Raw genomic sequence first — 27,776 nt, 5'->3', positions numbered from 1 at the left:
CATAGCTATAAAACAAATGAGTTTTTGGTGGGGAACGTCTCGTTTCTGTGAGTGAGTACTAACAAAGCAAATCATCGACTGCCTACATGTGGTTACGGTTATATCGCTGACTGTCTCTGCTGAGCGCTAAGTACGTCAAGTGATGGGCGAGACACAATGCTATCTATTCAACAATCCAGATAGCAACAAAAGAAGAAAAAGAGACGGAGAAAAAAAAAAAAAAAAAAAAAAAAAAAAAAAAAAAAAAAAAAAAAAAAAAAAATAAACTTGTCTTTCTCTGATAAAAAGACCCCAATTTTAGTAACCAGAGATTCCTGGTGTTTAGAGCGTGCTTGATGATATCAAGACTCAAGAGGAGGTTGAGGATATGCCACTTGCCTCATGTTTCCATACAGTCAACGAAATCAGACCAGGAATTAGACAGACATGATAGATGCTTTTTGTCCTTCGCTATTATTACGGTAAGAATAGTAGACGGTTAAAAATGTCCAATTCATTCATTTCAATAGTTAAGTAGTCCGGCATTCAACCATCAAGTCTACGAACAGTTAACAGGCTCTTATTCTCTACCCTCTTTATACCTCCCATTTTCCCTCACCTGTCCATATCTACTATCTCCTTCCCCAAAAACACCCCACGCCTTCGTACCCAGCACCATCCCATCTTCTGTTACTTAATACCCAGTACTAGGAAACGTAGTCAACCGTCCACCGTCGACGACAATCACGTTTCCATTCAGGTACGCTCCGGCCCGCGAAGCCAGATAAAGGATTTGCCCAGCCATGTCAAACTCATCGCCCATGCGACCGAGAGGGACCGTCTTCTTGTCGAGAGGGATGACACCTCCACCGGTCATGGAGCCGCCAGCGGCTTGGACGATGGGAGCGGCCATGTCGGAGGGGAAGACTATATAGTTGGTGTGAGCATCGGTCTGATCGGAAAGGGACAGGGATGGGAGGTGGTAGTAACTTACGGCCGGGGCAAATTACGTTGCAGCTGCGAGGAAGAGCAGGTTAGCAAGTATTCTTTGAAAATCGGTAGAACCCCCATTGTGAGGGGACCCACGATAAGACAACAAACCAAGAAGCCTCCAGGAGTTGGGCTTACAGGGACACTCGTCCCGAACCATATTCCCAACTTTTCTCACTTGAAAGCCGCCAGTCTGTCCAACTTTTTTCACCTCTTTCTTCACCTCTTCCCCCCTACTCTTCACCACATTCCCTCCATCCAGTCCTTCATCGCGAAACAACAGGACAAGAAAAGAAAAGAACCAAAAACTCACCGAATCCCCCACCTAGGCAACAGCGTAGCCAACTGCTTCCCCACATGCGTCGCCGCAGCCTTACTCACTCCATAAGCCCACCCGCCCGGAGCCGCCTTATTGAGAGCCGCAATCGAGCTCGTCACCACAATCTGACTGGCACTCTCCCTCCACACCACCTGTCCCTGTCCCTGTCCCTCCTGCTGCTGCTGCGCCGCCAACGTATTCCCCTTCTCCAAAAGTTCCAAACACGCCATACTCGTATACCACACGCTGCCCACATTCACTCTAAACGTCTGCTCCCACTCCTTGTCAAAGTCCACCGCCAGAGCTTGTTGGCGAAACTCTGAGAGACTCTTTGCTTGGCCAGTCTCTTTGTCAACGACAGAAACCTGCGGCCCGCCGACGCCGGCGTTGCAGACGAGCAGGTTTAGGTAGCCGGTGTACGGATCGGAACTGATGGAAGAGACGAGAGAGGAGAGGGAAGAAGGGGAGGTGACGTCGCATTCGAGGGGGACGACTACCGGTTCCTGGTTCGGGTTCTGGTTCTGGGGGAGAGAGGAGTTGATTTTGTGGGCGGCGGATCGCAGGACGGAAAGGCGGCGACCGGCAATGTAGATACGTTTAGCGCCGGCCGAGGCGAGGGATTGAGTCATCATTAGGCCGATTCCTACATGGAGGGTGGGTTGTTAGTCGGGTTTCTAAGCATCAGGGTAGGGGGAGAGAAGAGAGACGAGAAAGGAGGAAAGATGGAAGAGTGGCATACCGGAACCACCGCCTGTGATGAGAGCGACAAGACCCTTGACGGAGAAGAGGTTGCTCACGTCGATAGGGGGCGCGGTGGCCGAGGAGGCTGCTACGGGGGCGGACATGGTGACTTTGGTGATAGATAGCTTCTTCGAGTTGTGCAAGTTCGTGATATGGTGAGCGAGGGGAAGTGTTGGTTTTCGTAGACTGGGTGAACGAAGATGTTGGAAATCGAGTTACTGTTCGACTTATCAGTGACTCTTCTTCCGTAGACTCTAATTCAGAAACTTCAAAAAGATGCATGGAAAAGGGGAGAAAAAGCTGAGATGATCATATTTCAAGTTTCCACATCGGACCTGCTAGAAGCTCCGATTCGTCATGATGTCATGAGAAGAGTTTGGGAACTTACGTTTGTCGTGAGTCTGTGAGTTCTTGGGACGGAGTTTCTCTACTTAGTAAACTGTCACACCTTCTTCGGTTCCGCGGGTGTCTTTTATAACCGACGATGAAATTACAAATCAAATATGTATCAAGGAAGCTGCGGTCATTGTCATACACATTAGACTCATCTCAGCTGCTCTTCCCCTCATACGCTCGGTAGCCTCCGGAGTGGACCCGCTGAATCGGCCCCTCCTCCTGGGCCCGTTCGGCATCTCCTTCCGACGGGAATAGCTCGTCATCGGTCCCGCTCTCCCCGCATGTTCCTCGGGGAGTTTTTCAGTTGGGATGGTCGACTAGCGTCAGTTACAGCTTGGCTTTCTTGGGACATCAGTCCCGATTGAATGATCGTCAATGAGCTGGGTCCCCGGTACGGGTATATCCGTATATCCTCCGGGTCCAAAGTAGTGTAGAGGTTTGGGCAAACAAAAGTCACCGTCAAGTCAAGCGAAAAGAACTTGGACACGTAGACCAAGCCATCCGGACTTCCCAAACGCAACAAAGCTTTCTCATTCCAACTGGTATTTTGCTCTATATCCCCAATGCTTCGTTTCGAAAAACGTAAACAGAACCCTTGCTAAGGCTTTCCCCGCGCTCAAGCAAATAACCAATGCAAAGCCTACTTGATCCCTTTTACATTTTTGACTCGAGCGGTGCAGTTTTTTTGCTCAAATTCGCCGAGAACACCAACCTTCTTTTGGCCATTTAAGCAGAGGTATCGGTAATGAGCTTGGTGATCTTGCCAATAGCGATGGTTTGACCCTACAAAATGTGTTAGTCCAATTTCACGTCAAGCAACAGACAAGAAATAACATACCTGGTCACGGAGGGTGAAACGACCCATCTGGGGGTAGTCCTCGAACCGTTCAACGCAGACGGAGCCGGCACCACCGGTAACCTCGAGACGAGCAATGATGCTGTCGCCCTTCTTGGCGTGCGAAGGAGGAAGCTTGGACTTCCTGTTGGTGCCCTTCTGAAGCTTGTGGAGGAGAGCGGCGAAAGTAACCTCCTCGATGGCGGCGTGAACATGAAGCACGCAGTTGAAACCGGCAGTCAGAATGCTCTTGAGGTCAAGAATACGGATCTGAGCCTCGAAAGCGGTGACGTTGTGGACAAGACGCTTGGGCGAGCAAAGGACGAAACCGGGCATGATTTCTTCTTCTTCGATGCCACGGAGACGGAGACGGACTTGCTCACCGCACTGGGCAACGGGAACCTCATCTTCCGTCTCGCCGTAGACGGCCGAGATTTCAATCGACTGCTTGTTAGGCATCATGATCAAGCTCATACCCTTCTTGATCACACCGGCCTCGATCTTACCCTCGATCATGGTACCCATATCACGGTACTTGCCAGAAACAGCCATCATAAAGGGGGCGTTGACCTTGCGCTCGAGAGAGCTCATGTTGTCGAGGTACTCAAGCAGCGAGGGGCCATCATACCAGGGGCAAAGATCCTTGGGCACGCGGTCCTTGATACCCATGGTCTGCTGGGCAGCGACGGGCATGAAGAAGACATCCGTCTTCAGGTTGTAACCAGTACCCTTCAAGAACTGGGCAAGCTTGGTGGTGCACTCCTTGTAGCGCTCCTCGGACCAGTTGACGGTAGGGTCGTCCATCTTGTTGATGACAACGACGAGCTTGTTGACACCCTGGGTCTTGGCCAACATGGCGTGCTCACGGGTCTGACCGCCCTTCTCGAAACCGGTCTCGTACTCACCCTTACGGGCGGAGATGACGAGGATACCGACATCGGCCTGGGAAGCACCACCAATCATGTTGGGGACATAGGTCTTGTGGCCGGGGGCATCGAGAATGGAGTACTTGCGCTTGTCGGTCTCGAAGAAACCACGACCAACCTCGACGGTCTTGCCCTTGGCACGCTCCTCGTTGGTCAAGTCAAGAGCCCACGAGAGGTACCAAGTCTCACGACCCATATCCTTAGCCTCCCTCTTGTACTTGTCAAGTGTACGCTGGTCGACCATGCCGGTGACGTAGAGAATGGCACCACCGAGGGTAGACTTGCCGGCATCGACGTGACCGATGAAGATGATGTTCATGTGCTCCTTGCCGTAGATTTCCTTGAGGGTATCCTCGTCAACATCGGCGGACTGAATATCCTTCTCAACAGCATCGACGTCGCGCGAAACCTTGTTGCCGGACTTGGCGGCCGACGGGCTGGCACGGCCCGAAGAGGGAGCGGGCGAAGTCCTGCCGCTAGCAGCAGCAGACTCGGTCTTTTGCACAGCCTTGGTAGCAGTAACCTTGGCGGCGGCCTCAGCGGTACCCTCCTTCTTGGCAGCCTCCTTCTTGGGCTCCTCCTTGGCGGGAGCAGTGCCGGAGATGGAGAGAACCTTGGCCGCGGGCTTGGGCGCATCACCCCCGATGCTCAAAACCTTGGCAGGAGCATCGCCTCCAACGCTGAGAACCTTGACGGGAGCGGCAGCGGTCTTGGGGGCGTCGGCCTTTGGTTGCGCCTGGGCAGCGGGCTGCTCTGGCCTCTTGACGATCTGAGGGGCAGGCTTGGGCGCATCGCGGTTCTGCTGTTGCCTCTGCTGGTAGCCCTGGTTCTGCTGGTAACCACCGTATTGTTGTTGTTGTTGTTGTTGTTGTTGTTGGCCTGCTATCCACGTCTATCAGTTAGATTCCTCGATCAAAGACTGTACGAACAAGCGGCGGCCTACCGTAGCCCTGGTTATATCCCTGCTGGCCGTAAACAGCGCCATAGCCCTGCTGCTGCTGGTTGTTGTACTGTCCGTAGCCCTGCTGGCCGTACTGGGGGTAGCCACCGCCGTAGCCCTGCTGGGCGCCGCCGTAATATTGCTGCTGGTACTGGGGAGTGAAGCCGGGAGCGGCGAACTGGCCGGGGGTGAAGGAGGGGGCGCCGGGGGTGAAGGCAGCGGCACCGGGGCGGAAGGTACCAGCGTTGATGTTCATCTGTTGCTGGGTCTGGCGCGCCAGGCGCTCATCCTGGTCGGCAGCCTCCTCCCAGTTGTTCTGAACGTTTCCGGACATGTTGGATAGATAGCGGTCGCGTGTGATTCTCGAGAAGGTGCCGGTAGAAATGTGTCTGGTTTCGGGGTCTCGCTCGTGGGCTGGAGAGTGGTGATAATAAAGCTGATGGTCAGCAAAGATGAATCCCGACTCTGTCGGCTGGGTAGCGACGTGGGTGTGTATAAATAAGGTAGGTCCCTTGCGCGAGGAGGGAATCCTGAAGTCAGGAGATGGAGATGGATGATTTATACTAGAAGACAGAAATGATGGTAAGCTAATGCGACCACAGACAGCCCTATATCAACTGCCTCTATACACCGTAGGTACTTACCCTGACGACGACCTGTACTTGGTTGTAGTACTCTGAGTGACCAGTCCAGTCGGCGCGTCCAACTACGTAGCGAGCGAGGGAACAAGTCGAAGAGAGATTTGGATCAAGAAACCTAACGCTGGCAAGGGCTGTAGGGCCCCACCGTTGATTGGGGAGGGCGTGCAGTGAGTGGTGGCGGGGTACATGACAATTTTTTGTCCCGCTGTCTACTGTGTGCGCTAGGACGGAACTGCCGCCACACACTGTGCGACTCGGGGAGTCACTCGCCGAAGAAGTGCGCCCAAAGCCAGCATTCAGTGGAATGGGATCAGCAGGATCACAGTGCGAACCTCTGCAACAGACTAAACCCCTGGTCTCTCTTGGCACATGCACTGTCCCAGGCCGGGCCGTGAACCCAAAAGAGACCCGGACGAAAAGAAGCCTGGACCCGCCAACCAACGTCACTCTTGAGGACCTGAACGTCAAACGGACGGGACGAACACTAACAATTAGGCATCGCTTCGTTCAAGTTCACTTGCTGCCGGAGAGCATTACAGTAAGGTACCTCTACCTACCTGATTCCGTACATAAAACTATCAAATAGGACAGGAACTGAATATGATATACACCGTACCAATCAAATAACCATCCACACATTCTTAACTTGAGCAAATCATGGACGCACTGTTGGCCAAGCTCGGGTCTCATGCGGTCAACTACGCCATCAGATCAGGCATCGCAATCACTTCCACCTACGCCGTCAACCAGTGCTCGAGGCTGCTCAAGACGGTCGACGACAAAGGAGTGTACACCGAGCTCAAGAAGCTGCAGAAGCTTCTGGATAGTAAGATCAAGGTGAGTGGCCATTATTATTCCGAACCCAACAATGCTAAAGCCCCTTCCAACAAAGACATGACACCCCTTGCTAATACGAATATTCCCCACTTCAGATTGTTTCACCAGCTATCGACCTGATCGAGTTCAAGTATGCCCAACCTACCTCTCTTCTTACTACTTACCTTGTCCTTGGCCCTTACAAGAATGTGACTAACGCTGTGTCCAAGATCTGGCCGTGGCAATGTCTTCCTCGAGGCTGCTGTGCCTCTTGCCAAGTCTCTCCATCGAGACATCATTTCTCTCGGGAAGCGCCTAAACGATGCTGCTACTGCCGAAGAGAGCTCCCGCTCCGATGGCAAGAAAGCCCGCATGTCGGAAGCTCATCATATTGAGCTGCTAACCATTATCAAGGAGATGAAGGAACTACTGGCCCGCATAGACAGAGAGATCCCTCTGATCCAACTCGCCATCACGGCCTCGGGAGAGAGGATGAACACGACAGTGAACGCTGGCATCTCTCCGTCGAGACTGATGCAGGCGAGTGCCTTCTTGTCATTCGGGGACTCACACTTTGTGAACAACCCTAACCGAGCAGTCCCCATCGGGCCTTCTTTCACACTATCTCTTTACATGCTCTTCCGCGGCCATTCCAGGCTGAAAAGTGCCAGTTCCGTTCCTGCCACTCCTAGCACTGGAGGCAAGACATGGACCAGGGAGCCATCATATGGTGTTGGCGAAGGTGAACGGAAACCCATCTGGCAAGAGGTGGTGCACAAGGCTCGTGTACGGCTGGTTCGCACACCGCTAGGCTGGAAGTTTGACAAGACTCGCGGATACTGCCCCGGTGAGTCTTCTGATGGACCCGTAAACGCGTACTCTGCTGCCGTTGATTCGGCCCTTTCGATGCTTGGCCGCCCAGACGAGTATGCCTATCACTTGGAGATCATTGAAGATCTCGACGACGGACGTGTACACGATGATGATGCCGCAGGTGAGCCATTCGACGGCATCGATATGGCTGGAATCCGAGACTCCATTCCCATACATCAAGTTTCCAAGATTTTCTACACCGACACAGGGCGACTCCTGAACATCGGTAATGCTGAGGAGGGCGACAACAACCCGGTGTTATTACTGAAGAGAGACCTCCATGCCCCTAATCCGGTCCAGCTCAAACGCCAATGGTACGCCGATCCGGAGCAAGCAGAGGCATCAGAAGGAGAAACAGCATATGACACGGCCGCCGAAGACGACGACGAACAAGCCGATATTGATGCGCAACTGCTGGCAGAGACCAAGTCTACTGAACTTGCGACGGCGGCAGAAGAAGGTCGATTAAGGAAAGCGTTAGGGCTGCCATCGCATCTGGACCCTGAATGGCTCGCCCTGGAGGTCTTTGTCGAGAGCGATGACGAGTCTGACGACGATGATGATGGTGATGATAAGTCCAGCATCCAGTCTTGCAAGTCAGCTACACCACGCGACAAGGTAGTCGACTCGAAACTCATTGATCAAATTCGCAACGTCTCCCTCCAGCCCTACCCAAACACGCCTCCGAACCAACGGAAATACGTCCCATCGCCTCTGTCATCAACATCATCTTTACCAACAGGAGGAGCCAATGGCAAGCAGCTGTTCCAGACACCAGCACAAGTGCAAGGGGCTCAAAAGGAACCCAACAGCATGGACTCGTTCGTGGCCAGGTCACCATTCGGTGCCATCACTTCGTCACTCTCGCTCATGGAAATGTTGATACGACTATGCAGCCTGCAGGAGTTCCAGCAGACGTCACACCTGTCGATTCCAGATCACATTCTTACCTTCTTCTTGGAGGAGACGTCGACGACCGGGCTACGGGGCGAGGAAAAGTGGGATATACGGAACGAGGCGAAGAGGCGTATGGGCTTTGATCCGTATACTGACACGCCTACCAAGTCGACTTAATCTGATGAGGGACGGAACCAAGGAGAAAAGGGGCGATAGTGACAGCACCTTGAGACGAAAAAATGGACGATGCCTCCTTTGAAGTCTCTGTACAACAAAGATCTTTATACTTGATAGCCGCATATACAAACCATCTACACACTCGAGTACCGTTCATCCTCGACTTGGAAGACCCGTCCTGTGATCCATCATCTTCCTTCTTTACCAACCCTTCCCACCCAACCTCTCACTCCCTCCCCGCAAAAGGCATCTTCCCCAACCCAACCAACTCGGCCACCCGTCTCCCCAACCCCATAAACACCTCCGCCTCCTTTCCCCCAGGCTCACTGACAACCGTCGGCTTTCCCCTCCCGCCATCCTCCCCAATGCTCGGATGCAGCGGCACATCCCCCAAGAACTCCATGTCCATCTCCTCACACACCTTCGTCACCCCCTCGGTCCCGCCAAACACATGCGTCTCCTTCCCGCACCCAGGACAGCAGAAGACGCTCATGTTCTGCACCACCCCCAGTATCGGAATGTCCACCTTTCTAAACATATTCACCCCCTTCACCGCATCTTTGATCGCCAGTGTATGCGGGGTCGTCACGATCACCGCTCCGTCCACAACGACCTGCTGCGCTATGGAAAGCTGGGTGTCGCCCGTCCCGGGAGGGAGGTCTAGTACCAAAACATCGAGCGAGGGGTGGGACCAGTCGACTTCGTGAAGAAGCTGTTGGATGGCTTTGAGGAGCATGGGACCGCGCCAGACGAGGGCGGAGTCTTCGGACCCGAGGAGGTAGCCGATGGACATGGTCTTGACGCCGTAGGAGGTGAGAGGGAGGAGTTGGTTGTGGGGGTTGAGGGAAGGGGATAAAGAGGGGGAGGAGAGGTTGAAGAGGGTCGGGATGGAGGGGCCGAAGAGGTCGGTGTCGAGGATGCCGGTTGTGTAGCCGAGGCGGGAGAGGGAGAGGGCGAGGTTTGCTATGACATGACTGGGTTAGAGATGTATAAAATAGAAAGAACTGAAAAGAGGGAATTCTGGTGGGAGTTGCTGAGCCATAAAGAGGATAGATAAGTGCCTGTGGGGTATGGTATGTTCTGACTTGTAGGTAGGAGGTGTGATGCTGTTTACATCCCCCTGATCCAGTGGCTGGACAGGGATGAGGTGAGAAGATGGGGAACACTCACCAGCTATTGTGCTTTTTCCGACCCCACCTTTGGCTGAAGAGACGGCAATGACCTTGTCTACATTTTTAATTTTACGCTTCTGAGGAAGACCTCGTTGGAAACGTGGAATGGTACCAGTTTTGGGGAGGCCCTATAATTTGATGTGGTGTTGGTCAAGAACTCCGAGTCAAGGAATGTGTAAGTCGGGGGAAAGGTAGGTACCTACCAGTGGATTCTCATGCTGGAGAGGTCTTGTGGCTTGTAACAGCCGGCTTATTGTTGGTCTCATCTTTTTATCCTGTGCCTAGTCACCAAACTCAAGAAATCTGAGAAACGCAAGAATTGGCTTTTTATTTCAACAGATGAAGTCGCCGCCATTAACTGAAGTCAGAGTGAGTGAAGTTCAGTTCCCCAACTTTCCCCAATTGGCGTCCCGAGGAACACTGCAGTGGTCGCAACGGGTGGAGCCCGTTTCTTGGTGCATCCCGACCCCTGCTCATCGGTCCCCACTTTGCCATCTGCCCGCTGTCACCGCCAAAATTTCCCGTTCTCCCAGGCAAAGCTCTGATTTTTTCGGGCGTGGGGTTGTTCCCGTTGTTCCATCAATTCGGATCCTCTGTATTTTTCAGAACCATTCATTCAGGCGCCATCTCGAATTATTCCTCTTCTTTGGCGCCAACACCACAACCACCACCACCACCAGACAGAGCCGATACCATGCCATTGTACACCACAAAAAAGAGCAACAAGCTGCGGGCTTCCATGTTCGATGAGAAGCCTGCAAAGGGTATGACAAACGAAAGCTACAACCCCAAGACCCCCCAGTTACTGACATTGCATCACTACAGACTACGATCCTGAAGCCGAGCCTCGCGATGGTGACGATGATCAGAGCGGAAGCGAAGCCGACAGCGATGTTGAACGCGCCGAGACGGAACACTATGTCACAGTTGGGTATGTCAATACCTTTCCTAAAACACAACATCAACTAATAATAACCCACACCCAACAGCAAGAGCAAGCTTCGAAAAGCAGAAGCACCCACACTCGGCCCCGAATACAGCGGTACCCGCGTCAGCCGCAAGGCCCTAGAGGAGAGCGACGAAGAAGATTTTGAGGACGAGGAGGAAGACGATGAGGAAGATGATGATGACGAGGACGACCTCGAAGATGGCGAGTCCGAGACCGGCTCCGAAGAGTTCGCCGACCCAGATACCGCGGACCTCGAACGCGATCACATCGACGAAGACGCCGAGATCTCCAGCGACAATGCGCTAGGGGAGGATGACGCAGACTGGGCGGAAAAGTTCACCTTCCGTGGAAGCTCCAAGCCCAAGACACCAGCCAAGACCTCCAAGAAGGACGACCTTGCGGTTCGCATCAAGAAGAGGCCCACTGCTGCTGACTTTATGTCCGGCTCCGAGGATGATGAAGAGGAGGAAGATGATGAGGAGGATCTTGAGGAAGACGAGGAAGACGAGGAGGATTCTGAGGAGGGCGAGCAAAACGGCCTGTTCGACATGGAGGCCGAAGAGACGGAGGACGACGAGGGTGAGGATGATGAGGAAGAACTTGACGGTGCTCTGCTCTCCGGCAGCGACGACGAAGAGGGCGATTCCGAAGAGGACGACGAGGATGACGAAGAAGGCTCCGGCGACGAGGACGAGGACGAAGATGACGAAGACGAAGACGAAGATGAGGACGATGAGTCTGGCGACGATGACGAGAAGAACGACGTGAACGCCGAGCTCCGCAAGATCATGGCCGAAGACGAGAAGAAGATCGTTTCCACCTTCTCGAAAGCCGCCGAGGCCGACGCCCAAAAGGGTGTTGCCGTCCGCTCCCAGCGCCGCATCTTCGACTCCATCCTCAACCTCCGCATCCGTCTCCAAAAGGCCCTCATCGCCGCCAACACCTTCAACTGCGTCGAGAAGCCCGAAAACTTCAAGGAGAAGCCCTACGAGGCCGCCGAGGAAGCCGCCGTCAAGCTCTGGAACACCATCGACTCGGTCCGCAACAGCTTCCTCCCCGAGCAAGTCAAGGCCAAGGCCGGCGAGAAGCGCAAGCGCGACGCCATCGAGCTCGACACGCCCGCGCAGGAAATCTGGGAGGTTCTTGAGGCCGTCGAGGGTCCCGCCAACAAGTACCGCCGCCAGGTCCTCGACAAGTGGTCCACCCGCGTGCGCAGCACCACCGCCAGCATGACCAAGGAGCGCCGCCTCGCGCAGTCTGCCGGCTCCCAATCGCTCGTCTCCGTGCTCGACGACCAGCTCCTCAGCGCCGACCGCCTCATCAAGAAGGCGCGCACGCCGCGCTCGTGCGCCCCCGCGCAGGCGGCCAAGAAGGTCGAGGAAGACGCCGACATCTACGACGACGCCGACTTTTACCAGCTGCTGCTTAAGGAGCTAGTCGACCAGCGCAGTTCGGATTCCGCTGCGCCTGGAGAGTCCGTGGCGACCGTCAGGTGGGCGGCGCTCAAGGAGGCCAAGACGAGGAAGCAGGTGGATCGGAAGGCGAGCAAGGGTCGCAAGTTGCGGTTCACGGTGCACGAGAAGTTGCAGAACTTTATGGCGCCGGAGGATAGAAGGTCATGGGAGGAGCATGCGATCGATCGGTTCTTTGGCACGCTGTTTGGGCAGAAGATGGTGCTCAAGGAGGATGAGGCGGAGGCAGAGGCGGCGGAGGAGGATGAGGAGATGGGTGGTGTTAACGTTGAGGAGGCTGGTTTGAAGCTTTTCCGGTCGTGAGTGACGGTAGAGACGTACGAGGGAGAAGGATATATCCTGAATATGGATGAGAAACATGCATAGATTATAGTTGGAGAGAGAGCGAATGCTCGTCTGTTGCAATACCCGCATTTACGAGGCGTGCAAAAGGAATATACATGTTCTTGACATCATCAGCTTCATTCTTCGATTATCATGAATTAATTCAAATTGGGTAACTACGCAACAGCAATAACCATACGAACCCCTATCCAGCTCGTTCCATCCTTTGGAAGTGCTAAGAAATGACACATCTCAACAAACAAAGTAGTTTTATAAACATAACATGCTAACATCCTGTACCTATACCCAGACAAGTTCCAGACCAAACCAAGCATACCGAAGTCCAGCCATTCATCATGTATCATAACCACATCTATAAGCCCATTGCTCCTATCCATCTCACCACCTCCGCCCAAAAACCTCATGCTCCCTCCTCGTCCCCGTATGATTAGCCGCCGCACCAGCAGTCCTCCTCACCGGCGTCCTCCCCGCAGCAGCAGCAGCAGCATTCTCCTCACCGTATCCAGACTCGCCATTATCGGCACCATGGATAGCTCTACTACCATCATGCTTGAACAAGTCCAAAATCTCCTGCAACCCCAACTTCAACCCCTGGCCCTTCTTCTTCTTGTTCCCCCCTCTCTCCGTCGACCCTTCCACCGCCGTCTGCGCCAACAATCTCTTCTTCTCCTGCAGTTCCAGGATCCTCGCCTCCACCGTCCCTCTCACCGTCAACTTGTAGACAACCACATCGACCGTCTGCGTCAGCCGATGCACGCGATCAATAGCCTGCTCCTCGACAAAGGGGTTCCAGAAGGGTTCGACGATAATCACCCTCGTCGCGGCCGTCAGGTTGAGTCCCAGGGATCCGCACTTGAGCGAGCACAGCAGAATACGGGTGCGCGGGTCTTTGCGCAGGGAATGCAGAGACGCTTCGCGCGCGTCGTTGGACATTTTGCCGTCGTAGCGGACGTGCTTGATGTCCGGTAAGTGGTGCCGCAAAAAGGGCTCGACGAGGTCGAGCATCGAAGTGAACTGGGAGAAGACGATGAACTTGTGGGTGGGGGCTTCGCGGCGGAGGATGGCGATGAGCTCGTGGATCTTGGAGGAGATTTGCACGGGGCCTTTGGGGCTGCGCTTGGTGCCGTATTCGGCTTCGGAGTCGGTTTCGGAGGAGTGTTCGAGTTCTGAGTCCGAGATGGCAGAGTCTTCAGAGGAGGAGGCGGCGGTTTCTGATTCCTCGGATTCGGATTGCTTGACGACTTGCGAGCTGAGCTTGGAGACCGAGGCGAAGGTATCGTCTTCGTCACCGGAGCCGACTATCTCATCTGAGTTGACGCTTTCGTCGTCGTCATCGTCGTCATCGTCACTATCTTTGACGACGAAGCTGTCCTCTTCCGGGTCCTCTGAGTCTTCGGAGATCTCTTCGTTGGAGTCGATGTCTTCACCGGTGCCCTCGGCGTTCTCGTCGTCTGTGCCGCCAGCAACACCGAGGTCGAGTGCGCTTCTCTGTGACTCTCCCACCAGCCAAGTGCCTTCATCCTCTTCATCGTCACTATCGACGACTCGCTTCCTGTTATCGCGAGATTTCTTGTCCTTCTTAGGTGTCTCCTCCTCGTCCTCCCACTCTCCTCCCTCTTCCTCATCATCACTGTCCACCACAACCTTCCTACCCCTTCCCCTGGTCTTCCTCTCAACCTTCACCTTCTCCTTCACCACGCTCACCTTCTTCTTTTTGTGCTTCTTGCTCTCCTTGCTCTCCACGCTCTCCTGCGTACTCTCCTGCTCCTTCATCAACTGGCTCAAACTATCCTCACACCCTTGACATCTCAACTGCCCCTCCTGAATCTCCTTCTTCGTCATCTCCCCCAGACACATGTCACACTGCCTAGCCTGGATGCCCATCCCGCCCATCATATCCGCCAAGTCATCCACACTACTGGTCTGACTTTGCGAATCATAGGCGTTCTTCTTCTTTTTGCCACCAGCCGTCGGCGCAGTCGCCGAGTCCACCGCCAACGCATCCCGGTCCTTGTCAAGCTTCGTCTGCGCCAATCTAGGGTGATTACAAGCCTGCCTCAGCCGCAACAGCAGCACGAGCGCGTTGGCGTAGTTGACCGTGCGGCCCTTCATCATCTTCTCGAGACTCTGGTCGGCACGCTCCTCCAAGGCCTTGTAGAAGGCACTTTCGGCGGGGCTGAACTCCGTCTCGATGGTTACTACTTTACGCTCCGTGACTTTGAAGGCGGCTTCAGGTGCCTTTTCGCCATTCTCTTCGGCCTTGGCCAGAGCTTCCTTACCGCCGGCCACGAGCGCGCCCTTTTCGGTGAGGACTTCCTTGGTGCGGCGCTTCATGAAGCAGCGGAGGATGCTGTGCAGGCGTTGGATGGCAATGTGGCCCTTGCCTTGCTTCATGGGCGTGTCGATCTGGGCTCGCCACTCGGTTAGGTTGTCGTAAGGTGCAATGCGCAGGAAGTGAATGAGCGATTGGAGCTCGTCGAGATTGTTCTGCATAGGTGTGCCCGTGAGACACCAGCGGTATTCGGAGCGCAAGGCACAGCATGCCTTGGCGGCCTTGGTGTTGCGGTTCTTGATGCTGTGGTGTCATATGTTAGTCTTTGTGAAGCTTTGGAGTATATATATGACCTTCGGAATTTACCTATGGGCTTCGTCGAGAATGACGCGGAACCAGTGTACGCCAAAACAGCCTGCTTGCGCGCCCTTGTTTGGGTCGGGGTGAGACTTGTCGTGCTCTGACACCAGAATCTGGTAGGTGGTGATGACCACATCATATTTGGCGAGCTCGGCGGGAACTGTAGATCGCTTTGGGCCGTGATGAACACATACTTTGATGTTCAAGTCGGGCATGACGCGATCCTTCAGTTCGGCCTCCCATTGTCGGATGAGAGCCAGTGGCGCAACGACAAGTGTGGCCTTGCTGATGTCTTTGAAGTGGGCTTTCCAGCCTGGGGCGGAGGACGATTCGGGTTTTCGGTTGCCAATGATCAAGGAAATGGACTGCAATGTTTTGCCCAAGCCTAGATGAAAGTTAGCATAGAGTCAAAAACAGGCCAACACAGAGTCTAAATACCCATATCATCTGCGAGGAGTCCACCCTTGGGAACACGGCCGCGCTTCAAAGGGCCAAGCTCGCGGTTAATCATCCATCTGACACCCTCAACCTGATGCGGCAGCAAGGGAACAGCCAGACCAGGTAGATGCCCAGTAGAAGAAACAATTGACTCCTCCTTCTTCTTGGACTCTGACACCGCACCCTTCGTCTTTGCCTTGGCTCCCTCATCCTCACTCTCCTCATCTTCCAGCCCACCCTCCAACAGCGCTTTCAGATCCTCCTTCGCCTTGTCGGGATCAGTATAAAACACATTCTCCCCAAACGCGGCCGCAGTCCCCCTCGAAGCCGTGCCCCTACCCGGCTGTAACGGCGACGGTGCCGGTGCCGGGTCCACATCCAACGAGCTGAACAGCTGCATGCCCATACTGTTTCTCTTGATTTCCGGCTTTGACGGGGCATTGGCCTTGAGAGGTCCGCTAGATCTGTACAAGTCCTTGTGAAACTCGGGTCGGTTCTTGCCTCGGTCGTTGAAGAGGTTGTTGTACTTGGATCCGCCGATGGCGTGGCTGCTGGTGCCGCCGCGGCTACCATTGCCGTGATGGCTGGCAGCGTTCTTGGTGTTGTTGTTGGTGTTAACGGGCGTGAACTGGGATACTAGCTGTGTGGGCTGGCCGAATTTGGGGATGGGTGTGGAGGCATGGTTTTGACCGAGGCCGTGGACGGTCATTCCCCCACCATGAAACTGTTCCCGTTTGTCGGAGGAAGGATGGCTTGGTGTAGTAGGGCTGCTAGCCGTCAAGTCAACGACATCTGCGTCTCCACTGAAGATGCGGGGTGAGGACGTGTTCTTGTTGTTGTTGTTGTTCTTCCCTTTAGGCGTGCCATTGCTACCCCTGCTACTGGCAAAGGAGAGGTCTTGTTGTGAGGATGACATGCTGATGCCCTCGTCTGTGGCCTGTGAGTTGATGAGATCGAGATCTTCGTCACTCAAGGAGTCGTAGGCAAAGGGTTCGGAAAGTTGGCGACGGGAGGCCATGGTCACAATCTAGGCGGGGTGGTGTTTCCCTAGATGTGAAGGTAGGTTTGCTGGATCGATAAGTATGAGGTTGTCGCTTGCGCTTTCTGCAAGGCACTGGCACTGTTTGTTTGCTTGTTTGGTCAGGAGCTCGCTTTCGGAATGTTGCCACTTTCTGTAGATGAATGGGTGCCTCCAGTCCAGCCAGGGCAGGAAAGCAGGTTGTTTGGTGTTGAGGTCAACTTCCAAGTTTTCCAACATATAAAGGTGTCCCGTGGCGGCTTGCTTCAGTTTGCTGCCTAAAAGTTCCACGGATTCAGGGAAGGAGGAAGAGTTGATGTAGTCTTGAGATTCAGCTCGGATATCTTTCTTATGTACACGGAATGTTTGCCAGTTGGCGTTCCTCAGTCATCAACTTCGAAATATCACTTTCCGAGGGCGGGGTCGTAAACCACACAGTCGCGTGTTGCAAGCTTGTTGGACGCAAGTGTTTACAAAGTGACGAATCTGGCTTCGGGAATGGCATCCCAGGGGGCAACCAGCATGGCAACCGGCAGGGAGCTTACCCCGCCCCCGCAGTGAGCCCTTCACCGGGGCCCTCGCCGCGGTGTACTGTAAATAAAATGGTGAAAATACACGTATAACCCCAACCCTGGCTTCCTCCTATGTAAGACGAAGAGGAGGACAGCAAGTCATACAAACATAGGTTCTTTAATCACCACCTGTTGAAGTGAGAATGTTGAACCAAAAAAAAAAAAAAAAACACTAAAGCCATCAGAGTCTATAAGCGCTTTTATCTTTCCCTTCCACGAATACCCTCAAATCTCTATATATGTAAACTCAAACAACCATCCTCTCCACCCTTCCCTCCAACCCCGTTTCCTCCTTCTCATCCTCCAACAACGCCACAAAATGATTCGTCGTCTGATATTTCAAATCCAACCGGTGATGTTCCCTCCTCACTCCCGCCGGCAGTTCCACTCCCTCCTTCCACTGCTCCCGTACCTGTTTCTGGCTTGTCGCCGACCCGTCCCTATTCGTCACCCACCCATTTCCATTCCAACCCAAACTTGGGCCTCCCCTATGCCCATGCCCACCTCCTCGTCCCCCATGTCCTCCTCTTGCTGCCGCCGCCGCTCGCTCCCTATCTGCCCTCGGCGCCGTGGGAGGAACCCTCCCGAACGGTGACCCAGGGTTAGCATAAGAAGAAGAAGGTTCAAAGGGACCCATCATCCTCGGCATGCGAATTGATCTGTCGTTCGCTTCCACTGACAATCCATCGCCCGTTTCCATCAGCGAGTACTTGATCGGAACGGCTGTGTACGCTTCCGCCACACCTTGGTTTATCTGGGGTTGGTTTCTCGAGGAGTGGGGGGAGAACGTGGAGTGGGTGACTGGCAACGGGCCGGTGAAGTAGGGGTAGTTGTAACCGTAGATGGGGTCGATTTCTACCGGTTTGGAAGGACCTGAAGGGGTCGGTTGAAGGTTGGCTTCGATCACTCCCCCTGAAACGCCCAAGTAGAAATTGGGAGCCGAGTCGGAGGCTTTGGCGAGGGACCATGTCCGGGTGAAGCCGTGTTGGTTGCTGCGGTCATGTTCGTGACCGGGCACGCCGCGCGGGAGGAAAATGGTTGCGTTAGGCCGGTAGTAGAGGTGTTTTGAGAGCGAATGCCAGTGACATTCCAGGCCCACTAGATGGTCGCATCTTGCACGGCCGGTGGCAAAGGCGTTGGGTGCCTTGGAAAAAGGTTGGTGAGGCTTGGGAAACGGTTGGCGTCCGAGACATGGGAGAGCCGAGGTGTAGGAGTAGGGTTTCGGCCATCGAAAGTCGAAAATCTTGATGGTTGCGCCCGAGTTACCAGCGCCGGCAACGAAGCGCTCCGTTCCGTAGGTGAGGATGGCTTCGACATGGTCCCAAGGCTGGATATTGTCCTGGTAGACGGCGTCATACGGAGAGGACGTTCGTAAATCCTGAAGGCGACAGGTGCCGTCTTTCCATCCCGAGAGAAGCAGTGTTGTCCCGCCCGACTTTTGCTCGTGGGGATTGGCGTAGACAGGCGAGAGCGAGTTCGCACAGATATCTGCATCAGGAATACTCAACCCGCCCACGCCTCCCGAGCGGATGATACTCTTCGCCGTAGTATGATGCGTCCACCCCGACTCCGTGATCGAAAGGTACTGCAGTCGTTCACTACACCCCTTAAGCGCCAAAGCCATCACATTTCCCTGACCGCCCATCCACTTTGCGCTGCACAACTGAGCCGTGCTGCTGTCCAACACGCTCCTCTGCAGATCGTAGACCACCACCGGTGACACCTCCTCGTCTTCCCCTATTTCCTCCTCCCCATCCGGCAAAGCATAAACGCCCACCGCTTTCTTCGTCGCCGCCGCCACCAACCTCCTTCCCCCTGGGGTATCATACAACACATCCACGCTGTTAATCGTATCCTGCACCAGTCTTTCCCCTTCCTCCCCTTCATGTGGTTTGAACTTGACAATCCTCTTCCCAAACCTCTCCCCCTCCGCCTCCACCAGGGCCAAATCCCCATTATCCCTCCCCACCACCACCGCCCTTCCATACCCTCTTCCGTTTCCATCCTCCTCTCCGCCTCCGTCTTTCTTGACTCCTCCGGATCCCTTCCCTCGCCCACCACCACAAAGCGGCACATCCCCCTTCACCACATGCAAAGCCCTCACATCATCATACCCCTTTCTAAACCCTTCCTCGTGCCCACTGGCTTTAAACCAACTAAACTTTGGCGCACTCTTACTTTTTTGCTGTCCACCTCCCCAATCTCTCCTCCTCGCTACCAAATCCTCCCCCGCTCCCCAGACAAGCAATTCCCTCCCCGTCGCAAAGTCAAAGTGCGCATCCACCACCGACTGAAACATGTTTCCCCTTTGCTGTCCCTGTCCCTGTCCACCTCCTCCTCCTCCTCTCTGTCCATGTCCACCTCCAGCAGTTCCACCCCCAAAGTCCGAAGCAGGGTAAATAGCACAAAACCCCACCGCTCGCTTATCCCAACACCTACTTTGCCAAGTCAAACTCTCCGCTACGTCCTGCCATCCGTACCTCCCTCCTCCTCCTCCTCCTCCTCCTCCTCCACTTCCACTTCCATTTTGTTGTCCATTTCCACTTCCCTTTTGTTGCCCTCCTCCATGTTGCCCTCCTCCACGTTGTCCTCCCAGCAGCAGCAGCGAAGAAGAAGAAGAAGAAGAAGAAGGAGCAGGAACAGGAATGCTCTGCACCAGCGAAGGAAACCTCGCAATCACAAAGGCGCGCCACCCCTCCGAGGTCACAAGCTGACGCAGGCGGCGACAGGTCAAGCCCAGATGAGCAATGTCGGAGGCGGTGGGGAGGGAGGATAAGATGAGGAGAAGAATTTCGTGGGGGAGGTCTGCTAGGGCTAGTGCTTGGCCCGGATTGGAGGGGGGAGAATGATGGTGGTGGTGGTGGGATACCTCTGGGGAGGTCATTGTTGCTTTCTGGACAGTTTGGTTGTTGGATGTTCTTGTTGATGGGATGTTCATAAGCGGGAGGGGTTGGTTTGGGGGGGAGTGATGAAGTGGGAAGTGGGAAGTGGAAAGTGAAGGAGACGGAATGGATATGTGAGGATGGAGAAAAGAAAAAAGGAAAAAAAAAAGGAAAAAAAAAAAAAAGATATGTTTCAGGTAGAGATGGTGGTGGTGGTGGTGGTGGTGAGCAAGTCAGATAGACGTGAAGAGAGTTTTACCCTTGTATTGACCGTTATGATCTGCCCGGGGAAAATTACTCAATGACGTCGATTCTTGTAGGAGTGGAAGGGTCCAGATGGGTAAATTACTGTATACTAGCGTATTGACGCTTCCCGTCCGGATGCTAGGCAGCAATGCCTCGTAACATGAGCAGCCCCTAGTATGCTTTTCCACCATGACCTGAGTAAAAGATAAGACAAATGACCCTTATCAAATCCGAGTTCTGAACTCATTGAGGCAGTGTAAGCTCAGCTCCTGCGACGTGGTCGTGGTCGTGGAAGAGAATTTGGCGCTAAATAGTGATCGCTATTGAATAGCTCCTTTAGCGTGCTACGCGTGTACAGAAAATCCCGTTCATGGCTAGCAATAACCTTCTTTATCTGTAGCTACATCAACATTTGTCATCTGGCACTTTACTTTGGAGGTGTTTCCAACTACTATAGTTTTATGACTATCTACGTTTGGAAGGACCAGGGCATAAAATATATATACTACATATTATCATAACCAATTATAGTCCCCTTTTACTCCGTAGACTAACAGACACACACTCACACTCACCCTCATCAACACACACGCCACTCAAATGAACCAAGCAAACATTCTGTATACCGCTAAAATCCCAAATACCACTAAACTAAGTCTCAGAAGGCTCTTTTCTTACTCGTACTCTTTTCTCGCTTCTCACTCGTCGTCATCCTTCCACCTGGGACAGACCGTCCAACCAACAACTCATCATCTATCCTAGCCTTACGAACCAAGACCAATCATCAACCCACACACACATCAGTTCCCAGAGATTAGCACATCCCTTCAAGCGCCATAGTCCTCATATACCTCCCCTTCACATCCTCCGGTAACAGCCCAAACAACCTCGGATCAGCACCCATACCACCCATTTCGCTCTGACCATTCACCCGTCCCTTGATCAACTCCTCCGCCATATCCGCCACCGCCGCCTCCCTCTTGACATCACTCGCGCCCGACGCCTTGAGTCTGTCACCCAGCGCAACCAGTCCGTCCACCAACAACTTGTCAAGCCTCCTCTCGTCCTCCTCATCCTCTCCAGCAGGCAACTTATTCCTCAGCGCCGCAACCTTAAGCGGATAAAGTAGATAAACCGCCGCTCCTCCACGTTCCCATTCCTGCACAGACCCAAGCTTCTCCTTAACCTTGAATAGCAGCTGCGCGAACTTGACCAACCTCTTCCAGTCGCGCTCGATGACCAGATCGGGACCGACGCGCTCGACGAACGCCGTGTTCGCCTCCTTGTAGTTGCCCGCCCAGACGAGCGCCAGGAACTCCTGGCGATGGTCTTGCTTGGCGCGGAAGTCGAGCGCCTTGGCCTCCCAGATCCAGGACTCGGCGACACCGAATCGGCGGAGGGCCGAGAAGGGGGACTTGGGTTCATGGTAGGAGCCGATGAGGTGGGCGTGGCGGCCAAGATGGTCACGGATGGCTGTCTCGCGGGCGACAGGGTCGGAAAGTGTGAGGAGGACAAAAGTGGCGGGAACCCAGTGGCCTTGGGCGGTAAGCGAGGAGGCAAAGGAGACGGAGGCCTGGTCGAGCTTTTGCTCGGCGTCGGGGCCAAAGGAAATGAGGTGGGTGAAGTAAATGGAGCGGGTGAGCAGCCAGCCGAGACGGTCGGACTCCGCCCAGTTGAACTCACGGGTAGCGAAGGTCTTGAGGAGAGTCCACAAGGGGCTCTCAGGTTCAGGCTCCTTGTCTTGCTCGATATCGTCCTGGAAAGCGTAGATGGCCTTGGAAACGTCGAGCTCACCATCGGCCGTCTTGCTGTTGTAAAAGAGACGCAGACCGAAGGATTGCATCCAGCTGAGGTTGAAGCGCTCAGCAATTGTAAAAGAGGAAGCACGGCTCTCAATGGGGGCATCCTTGACACCAGCGCAAACGCAGGCATTGCCAGAGAGGAGCTCGTAGAGAGCACGAATAGGCTCAGACATCTCAGACAAGACATTCGCTTCTCTCCAGTCATCCAACTGGGTCTTCAGGTCCTTGCTCTGGGAACCGATGGTGGAAAGAAGAGTGGCGAGGCGGAAGTCCTTGCCGCCAATCAATTGGTCGCAGGCATCAGAGATGCGGTTACCGGCGAGAAGAATGATAGCCTTCTCCTCCGGAGTAGACGCCTCCTTAAGCAAGCGGTCAGTATCCGCAGCGACCAACTTCTTCCAGAAAGCGGGAAGCTCAGCCTCGTCATTGGCAAGAAGGAAAGCCAAGTCCCAGACAGGATCGTTCTCAGTAAGATCCTTCAGTTCATTCAGAGGAACATCGTGGTGGGCGTTAGTAGTCTCAATATACTGCTGGAGCTTATTGAGGGCTGTCTTGGTTTCCGAGGCAGAGGCACCACCCTCGACGGGGATAAGGCTAGCTTCGTCATTGGCAGTGGTGATCAAGAGCTCGTTAGGACCCCAGGTGGCACGGGGAGCAGGGGCGGCGGCTTCATCATCACCCTTATCGAGCTTTTGGTACGGCCACTATAAAGCAAGAGAAAGTCTTAGTCTGTATTCAAACAACAAATAGTGTAGGCGAATAGAAAGGTAGTAAGGTACAAAATAGCCGTGCAAGCTTCACAAGACACATAGACCAAGCTTGAGCAGCAGACGACACATCAGAAGAAAAAGGAAGCTTGTAAGGTAAGGAAAGGAGAAACAGGCTAAGCACCAACCTTCAGGAACCCCCCTGTTGGAGGGGCAGGCTGAGCTGGGCCCCTTGCCTGCTCGAAAAGCGACTTCATCAAGTCAATGCTCGTCGCGAACCCTTGCCCTTCATGCACAACTGGCTCGCGGGGAGCAGGACTTCCGCTCTCTTTGGCCTCCCATGCCTCGCCCGACTCGTTTTGTTCCCGTAGCAAGTTCCGATCTACCGTCCTTGGCGCCCGCACGCTCGCCTGCAGAATCTGTGTCCAATCATCACCACCGGCAACCTCGATCTTAGTAGGGGCTGTCGATCTCTTAGCGGCTCTCATCCGCGCTCTGAGGACACCGGCGGGAACGTTGTTGGTGTTGTCGGCGATCTGGGCGAGGGCGAGGTCGTATTGCTCTTCGTGGTCAAGCTGGGATGACTTCTCAGCATCGGGATCGTACGCGTCCTGTCCATCCACCATACTCTCATCGTCAGGCCACTCCCGAGACGGCAACGGAGCATCGGCTCCTTTGGGGTGAGAGGAGTGCATACCCTGCTGCTGATCGGCATCTAAAAGCTCTTCATCATCGTACATGGCGCGCTGGTCAAAGGCGCCGGGGATGGCGCGACGGCCGGTGCTGTGCCTATATTCGAAGGTGTCATCGGGGTCGACTTCGGGTGAGGTGAATTCATTCTTAACAACAACGGCCTCGGTCGAAGGGCGCGGAGTAGGCTCAACCTCGGTGATCTCTTCATCCTCGGAGTCCTCATCGTCATCAACAAGACCGTAGGTGGTGAAGTGTTCAACGGAGAAGGACCAAACACCAGTGGGAATATCGTAGCTCTCGAAAATGGTATCTGTGATCGTCTTCAGTCTTTCGATGTGTTTCTCAAGGCGACGGCCGCCGACACGAAGTCCGCCACGAGGGTAGCTGTGCTCGAGCGAGATCAACGCGGGAACGTTCAGGCCCTTGCCGACCGGGGGCTTGGTGGCGGCGTTGGGATAAACGGTGCAGGAGCGCGGCACCAAGAGGACAATGTTGTCATACAAGTTCTCGACGTCAATGTTGCTGAGGTCAACGGGGACCTTGAAACGGACACTTCCGACATTCTCACGACCAACCGTAAAGTCAACAACGCTCTGGCGCTGTACCCTGTTCATGGCCTGGATCTCCTCCAGCTTGGGCGACATCCAGTAAGAGCCAGCATCGACCTGCTTGACAGGCTTGGCGTCGACACTAGAAGGAGACGCGATAGAAGACTCCTCGGGAACAATGGCAAGCTCGTTGCCCTTGACCTGCTCCATCTCGGGGGAGGCATCGGAAGCCTTGGAGCCGTTGACAGCGCCATTAGTGCGGCCATTGGCAGAGGAAGGCTTCAGGAAGCCCAAGTCACTGTCATCGTCAAGATCGTGGAACTCCTGCTGCGAGGCAGCACCGTTCTGGGTCGCCTCAACGTTGCTGGTGTCGAAGCTGACTCTCTTGGTCAACTTACGGGCACTGGTGCTGTTGCCGTCCTGCAGAAGCTTGCCCTTGGCCGCCGGAGACTGGAACAAGTCGCTGCGCATGTCCTTGTTGATGATAAGCTTCTTGTGGCTGCAGCCAAGCAGACGGTTGTTGTTGTTCGCCGAGAAAGCACCGGGGGTGAGAATGCTGTCCTCAGCATTGAAGGTACGGCGGAGGTTAGTGGTGGAGACGGGCTTTCCAAGACCGCGGTTGACGCTACCAGCCAAGAGACTCTGTCCCAACCCGCCGGGGGTGCTAACCGGGGAGGAATAGGTGCTGTAGTTGAACCCGAAACCCCTCTTCTGGGGCGTAACCATCCGAGAGGCATTCGCCGGGCTCAGCTTGTACATGGGCAGGATCGAGCGGCTCTTGGCCTTGGAAGTACCGTTGAGGGGGGTGGCGAGCGGACCAGGGTTCTGGATTTGGTTGTCAGGCAGGTTAGAGAACAACGTGGCAGCGCCATAAGCGTTGATATCGTTGATACCCGCAGAGAAGGCCTGGGGAGCTTGCTGGTTTTGGGCGCCTCCGAGAAGGGAGGTTCCAAGACCACCAGCCTGCTGCTGAGTGTTGGTCTGTCCAAACAAGCCGGTGTTCTGCTGGGCAGGGGCGCTACCGAAGAGGCCACCGCCAGCAGCGGGAGCCGAGCCGAAGAGACTACCCGCGGGCTTCGCCTGGTTGTTGGCAGTGCCGAACAAGCCGCCTCCCGTGGCAGGCTGCTGAGTCTGCTGAGTACCAAGGCCGCCAAAGAGTCCACCGGTGGCAGCAGGCTGAGCCGGGGTGGTTCCAAACAGACCAGTGCCAGTCGTAGCCGCAGGCTTAGCACCAAACAACCCACCAGAAGCCTGAGTGGTGCTCGGCTGACCGAAACCACCCGTGGTCCCGCCAGTGCCAAAGAGACCACCACCAGTAGCAGGAGCAGTAGTAGTGCCACTGCCGAAAAGGCCACCAGCGGGCTTTGCCTGGGTGTTGCCGAACAAACCGCCTCCTGTAGCAGGCTGCTGTTGAGTACCGAAGCCACCGAAACCCGTGCTTGCGGGTTGTTGTTGGGTTTGTTGCTGGTTACCAAAGAGGCCACCGCCGGTAGCACCAGTGTTCTGCTGAGCAGTGTTTCCGAACAGACCTCCACCAGTGCCTTGGGTGCCCGTAGTGCCAAAGCCACCGGTTGTACCCGAACCAAAGCCAGTGCCCGTGCTGGTGCCGGTCCCGGTGGTAGCGCCAGTAGTTCCAAAGCCGAAGCCGGCAGGCTTAGCAGCTTGCTGCCCAAAAAGACCGCCGCCAGTAGTACCAGTGTTTTGACCGAAGCCGGTGGTCGTCGTGCCAGTGCCAGAGCCAAATCCTCCCGTCGTACCGCCGCTACCAAAGAGGCCAGTGCCGGTGGCAGGAGTCGTCGTGCTCGATCCGAAAAGGCCACCAGTGGCGGGCTTGTTCTGCTGACCGAACAAACCCCCCGTCGTCTGAGAGCCGAAGCCTCCAGTATTCGCCGTGGTCGAAGAGCCGAAGCCACCCGTCGTGCCAGTAGTGCCGCTGCCGAACAGGCCGCCGCCGCCGGTAGTGGTGGTGCCGCTGCCGAAACCGCCAGTCGTGCCAGTGTTGGCGCCGAAGCCAGTCGATCCAAAGGTAGAGGTTCCGAAAGCACCAGTGCCGCCCTGACCACCGAATCTCCTTCCTTGCTGATAATCGACCAATCTCAACTCTTCGGGGGACCACTTCTTGTAAGCATCCATAAAACAGATGTTCTGGAACGAGACCTGAGACCCGTTGGCTTCCTTTTCTTGAAAAGGAGCGAAGGGGACGATCGCGGTGCCCGGGGGGTCGGGAACATTGGTGCCGATGCCGGGGTTGTTGGCGGAACCGAAGGCGCTGGTAGTACCGCCGCCGCCGAAGAGAGAGCCGCCGGTGGTGTTGGTGGCGCCGAACCCACCAGTAGTTGCGGGAGCGCCAAAGCCGGTGGTGGTCGCAGGCTTGTTAGCGCCGAACAAACCACCACCAGATCCAAAGCCTGTGCCGGTGGTCGCGGTATTCGAGCCGAAGCCTGTGCTGCCAAAGCCGCCAGTGCCGGTGGTCGCAGTCGTGGAAGATCCGAAGAGACCTCCGCCAGTAGTCGCAGGGGTAGATCCAAAGGCAGGCTTAGCTCCAAATCCGCCACCGGTGCCAAAGCCGCCCGCCGTGTTGGTGCCGAAGCCACCACCTGTCGTGCCAGTAGTGCCGCTGCCGAAGAGGCCACCGCCGGTGGTGCCTGTTTGCGCGGGGGCACCGAATCCAGTAGTGGCTGCGCCGAAACCTGGACGACGAGGTCGCATGTTAGCTTTCGCATGGGACCGCGTGCGGAGTATGACGCAGTAGAGAAGCGAGGGAAGCTTGGAGCTCCGAAAGAGGGAGTCGACGATAACGACGTTCGACGAAGGGGAGGGGAATAAGAAGTAAACATACCTGTGCCAGTGGTGCCGGTGTTGGTGCCGAAGCCACTCGAGCCAAAGCCGGAGCCTGTGTTAGTATTCTGGCCGAAGCCACCGCCGCCAAAGAATGACATGTTGTCCTTCTCGCGCCGTCAAGTCGGCGGCAGAGGGACGGGGAAACAAATCGATGATTCGCGCGTTGGGCGCACAATGGGGGTGGAGGCGTTGAGTGATGTGGTCGGTTTTTTTAGCTTTGGTGGTGATGCACTTGTTTGTTGTTGATCAATCGATGCAGACTGATGTATGGATTGAAATGTGGATGCGAATGTTGGATGTTGTGGGTGTGGGGAGAAGAAATGTCTTGGATGCGCGAAGTGGCACCCTTTGACGCGTTGGTCCAAAAAAAACCGACGGTCGGGGGGGGGGGGGGGGGTCAGGCGATGGACGGGTTGACTGACGATACCCTGGTGCGCGAGTATTTTTGGGGGGGGGAGGAGAGGGGGGGGGAAAGAGGCCGGCAGAAAACACCACAAATAGCTGAGCCTCGACTATAGAGATTTGTTGATAATGGGCTGGTCAAAACAGAACTAAAGATCAAAGAATAGCGGTGAAGCCAAAGGCTAGAAAAAGGGTGAATAGTGTAAGGTAGCCAGCTGAGATATCGCAAAGCGTGGACCACCTCCTTCAGTTGGTTCTTGAAGGGTTTCTTTCAACGCCTTGTTCCGTTCTGCTCTGTGAGGCAGTCAGTGAGCAGTGCTTGGCTGAATCCGGTCGGGTGGTGAAGGCGCGATGAGAGTGGTGAACGACAACGGAACGACACACTTTCAAGCCGATGGACTCCAGACCGACAGCCTGGAAAACACAGACCAACACAACGGGCAGCAGCGAGAGAACTTGGAGACTGAGACAGAAGGGAACCTGGGCGACTCGTCAAATTTGCAGGGGAACAACAGCGGCCGGGCTCA

The 27,776-nt window shown here is 54.9% G+C and overlaps 8 protein-coding genes across 12 annotated transcripts; 2 read left to right on the top strand and 6 right to left on the bottom strand.

The window, feature by feature from the left end:
• Nucleotides 1-475: 475 nt before the first annotated feature.
• On the bottom strand, nucleotides 476-2,661 carry mig-10 (menadione-induced gene-10). 4 transcript variants are annotated; one of them, XM_011396611.1, is made up of 5 exons: nucleotides 2,418-2,661; nucleotides 2,028-2,247; nucleotides 1,283-1,931; nucleotides 974-996; nucleotides 476-906 (listed from the first exon to the last, which is right to left on the bottom strand). In XM_011396611.1, the coding sequence occupies exons 2-5, from the start codon at nucleotides 2,131-2,133 to the stop codon at nucleotides 674-676; spliced, it is 1,011 nt and encodes a 336-aa protein (XP_011394913.1). In that variant the 5' UTR covers nucleotides 2,134-2,247; nucleotides 2,418-2,661; the 3' UTR covers nucleotides 476-673. The 4 variants fall into 4 exon arrangements, with proteins under 4 accessions (XP_011394913.1, XP_011394916.1, XP_011394914.1 ...); XM_011396614.1 differs by lacking the exon at nucleotides 2,418-2,661 and having other exon boundaries at nucleotides 524-906; nucleotides 1,066-1,931; nucleotides 2,028-2,408; XM_011396612.1 differs by lacking the exon at nucleotides 2,418-2,661 and having other exon boundaries at nucleotides 524-906; nucleotides 2,028-2,408.
• Nucleotides 2,662-5,883, bottom strand: NCU04790. 2 transcript variants are annotated; one of them, XM_011396609.1, is made up of 4 exons: nucleotides 5,771-5,883; nucleotides 5,130-5,689; nucleotides 3,264-5,068; nucleotides 2,662-3,208 (listed from the first exon to the last, which is right to left on the bottom strand). In XM_011396609.1, the coding sequence occupies exons 2-4, from the start codon at nucleotides 5,458-5,460 to the stop codon at nucleotides 3,152-3,154; spliced, it is 2,193 nt and encodes a 730-aa protein (XP_011394911.1). In that variant the 5' UTR covers nucleotides 5,461-5,689; nucleotides 5,771-5,883; the 3' UTR covers nucleotides 2,662-3,151. The 2 variants fall into 2 exon arrangements, with proteins under 2 accessions (XP_011394911.1, XP_011394912.1); XM_011396610.1 differs by having other exon boundaries at nucleotides 3,264-5,065.
• A 346-nt stretch (nucleotides 5,884-6,229) lies between these two features.
• NCU04789 (RanGTP-binding protein) lies at nucleotides 6,230-9,629 on the top strand. Its single transcript, XM_955322.3, has 3 exons — nucleotides 6,230-6,604; nucleotides 6,700-6,734; nucleotides 6,814-9,629. Exons 1-3 carry the CDS (start codon nucleotides 6,425-6,427, stop codon nucleotides 8,528-8,530), a joined length of 1,932 nt encoding a protein of 643 aa, XP_960415.3. The 5' UTR covers nucleotides 6,230-6,424; the 3' UTR covers nucleotides 8,531-9,629.
• Nucleotides 8,564-10,091, bottom strand: NCU04788 (cytosolic Fe-S cluster assembling factor NBP35). Its single transcript, XM_955321.2, has 3 exons — nucleotides 9,906-10,091; nucleotides 9,701-9,830; nucleotides 8,564-9,493 (listed from the first exon to the last, which is right to left on the bottom strand). Exons 1-3 carry the CDS (start codon nucleotides 9,966-9,968, stop codon nucleotides 8,757-8,759), a joined length of 930 nt encoding a protein of 309 aa, XP_960414.1. The 5' UTR covers nucleotides 9,969-10,091; the 3' UTR covers nucleotides 8,564-8,756.
• A 175-nt stretch (nucleotides 10,092-10,266) lies between these two features.
• Nucleotides 10,267-12,620, top strand: NCU04787 (bfr-2). The gene is made up of 3 exons (XM_955320.3): nucleotides 10,267-10,466; nucleotides 10,528-10,633; nucleotides 10,692-12,620. The coding sequence occupies exons 1-3, from the start codon at nucleotides 10,397-10,399 to the stop codon at nucleotides 12,424-12,426; spliced, it is 1,911 nt and encodes a 636-aa protein (XP_960413.3). The 5' UTR covers nucleotides 10,267-10,396; the 3' UTR covers nucleotides 12,427-12,620.
• On the bottom strand, nucleotides 12,580-16,999 carry NCU04786 (SNF2 family helicase/ATPase). Its single transcript, XM_955319.2, has 3 exons — nucleotides 15,539-16,999; nucleotides 15,107-15,485; nucleotides 12,580-15,043 (listed from the first exon to the last, which is right to left on the bottom strand). Exons 1-3 carry the CDS (start codon nucleotides 16,554-16,556, stop codon nucleotides 12,847-12,849), a joined length of 3,594 nt encoding a protein of 1,197 aa, XP_960412.1. The 5' UTR covers nucleotides 16,557-16,999; the 3' UTR covers nucleotides 12,580-12,846.
• A 311-nt stretch (nucleotides 17,000-17,310) lies between these two features.
• NCU04785 (hypothetical protein) lies at nucleotides 17,311-20,178 on the bottom strand. Its single transcript, XM_955318.2, has one exon. The coding sequence runs from the start codon at nucleotides 20,064-20,066 to the stop codon at nucleotides 17,376-17,378; it is 2,691 nt and encodes an 896-aa protein (XP_960411.2). The 5' UTR covers nucleotides 20,067-20,178; the 3' UTR covers nucleotides 17,311-17,375.
• Nucleotides 20,179-20,874: 696 nt separating this feature from the next.
• NCU04784 (hypothetical protein) lies at nucleotides 20,875-27,062 on the bottom strand. Its single transcript, XM_955317.2, has 3 exons — nucleotides 26,846-27,062; nucleotides 22,954-26,696; nucleotides 20,875-22,762 (listed from the first exon to the last, which is right to left on the bottom strand). The coding sequence occupies exons 1-3, from the start codon at nucleotides 26,943-26,945 to the stop codon at nucleotides 21,071-21,073; spliced, it is 5,535 nt and encodes a 1,844-aa protein (XP_960410.1). The 5' UTR covers nucleotides 26,946-27,062; the 3' UTR covers nucleotides 20,875-21,070.
• Between the last annotated feature and the right edge of the window lie 714 nt (nucleotides 27,063-27,776).

This window comes from Neurospora crassa, linkage group VI, assembly GCF_000182925.2.
Source record: "Neurospora crassa OR74A linkage group VI, whole genome shotgun sequence".
Classification (NCBI taxonomy): Eukaryota; Fungi; Ascomycota; class Sordariomycetes; order Sordariales; family Sordariaceae; genus Neurospora; species Neurospora crassa.
Note: the sequence above shows the minus strand (reverse complement) of the source record. Positions and strands in the feature narration are given on the sequence as shown.

Bases quoted from the DNA above. Each gene is read 5' to 3' on its own strand.
- NCU04785 (XM_955318.2), bottom strand. From the start codon at position 20,066: ATGAACATCCCATCAACAAGAACATCCAACAACCAAACTGTCCAGAAA.
- NCU04789 (XM_955322.3), top strand. From the start codon at position 6,425: ATGGACGCACTGTTGGCCAAGCTCGGGTCTCATGCGGTCAACTACGCC. The intron at 6,605-6,699 runs GTGAGTGGCCAT...TCCCCACTTCAG, and splicing joins TTCTGGATAGTAAGATCAAG to ATTGTTTCACCAGCTATCGA. The intron at 6,735-6,813 runs GTATGCCCAACC...GCTGTGTCCAAG, and splicing joins ATCGACCTGATCGAGTTCAA to ATCTGGCCGTGGCAATGTCT.
- mig-10 (XM_011396611.1), bottom strand. From the start codon at position 2,133: ATGTCCGCCCCCGTAGCAGCCTCCTCGGCCACCGCGCCCCCTATCGAC. The intron at 1,932-2,027 runs GTATGCCACTCT...CCCTCCATGTAG, and splicing joins CATCACAGGCGGTGGTTCCG to GAATCGGCCTAATGATGACT. The intron at 997-1,282 runs GTGAGTTTTTGG...TCTTCCTCGCAG, and splicing joins TTGCCTAGGTGGGGGATTCG to CTGCAACGTAATTTGCCCCG.
- NCU04786 (XM_955319.2), bottom strand. From the start codon at position 16,556: ATGGCCTCCCGTCGCCAACTTTCCGAACCCTTTGCCTACGACTCCTTG. The intron at 15,486-15,538 runs GTATTTAGACTC...ACTTTCATCTAG, and splicing joins ACTCCTCGCAGATGATATGG to GCTTGGGCAAAACATTGCAG. The intron at 15,044-15,106 runs GTAAATTCCGAA...ATGACACCACAG, and splicing joins ATTCTCGACGAAGCCCATAG to CATCAAGAACCGCAACACCA.
- NCU04787 (XM_955320.3), top strand. From the start codon at position 10,397: ATGCCATTGTACACCACAAAAAAGAGCAACAAGCTGCGGGCTTCCATG. The intron at 10,467-10,527 runs GTATGACAAACG...GCATCACTACAG, and splicing joins CGATGAGAAGCCTGCAAAGG to ACTACGATCCTGAAGCCGAG. The intron at 10,634-10,691 runs GTATGTCAATAC...CACACCCAACAG, and splicing joins GAACACTATGTCACAGTTGG to CAAGAGCAAGCTTCGAAAAG.
- NCU04784 (XM_955317.2), bottom strand. From the start codon at position 26,945: ATGTCATTCTTTGGCGGCGGTGGCTTCGGCCAGAATACTAACACAGGC. The intron at 26,697-26,845 runs GTATGTTTACTT...CTCGTCGTCCAG, and splicing joins CACCGGCACCACTGGCACAG to GTTTCGGCGCAGCCACTACT. The intron at 22,763-22,953 runs GTTGGTGCTTAG...CTTGCTTTATAG, and splicing joins CAACAGGGGGGTTCCTGAAG to TGGCCGTACCAAAAGCTCGA.
- NCU04790 (XM_011396609.1), bottom strand. From the start codon at position 5,460: ATGTCCGGAAACGTTCAGAACAACTGGGAGGAGGCTGCCGACCAGGAT. The intron at 5,069-5,129 runs GTAGGCCGCCGC...AGACGTGGATAG, and splicing joins GGGATATAACCAGGGCTACG to CAGGCCAACAACAACAACAA. The intron at 3,209-3,263 runs GTATGTTATTTC...CACATTTTGTAG, and splicing joins GTTTCACCCTCCGTGACCAG to GGTCAAACCATCGCTATTGG.
- NCU04788 (XM_955321.2), bottom strand. From the start codon at position 9,968: ATGAGACCAACAATAAGCCGGCTGTTACAAGCCACAAGACCTCTCCAG. The intron at 9,831-9,905 runs GTAGGTACCTAC...ATCAAATTATAG, and splicing joins TCCAGCATGAGAATCCACTG to GGCCTCCCCAAAACTGGTAC. The intron at 9,494-9,700 runs GTGAGTGTTCCC...GTCATGTCATAG, and splicing joins CGGAAAAAGCACAATAGCTG to CAAACCTCGCCCTCTCCCTC.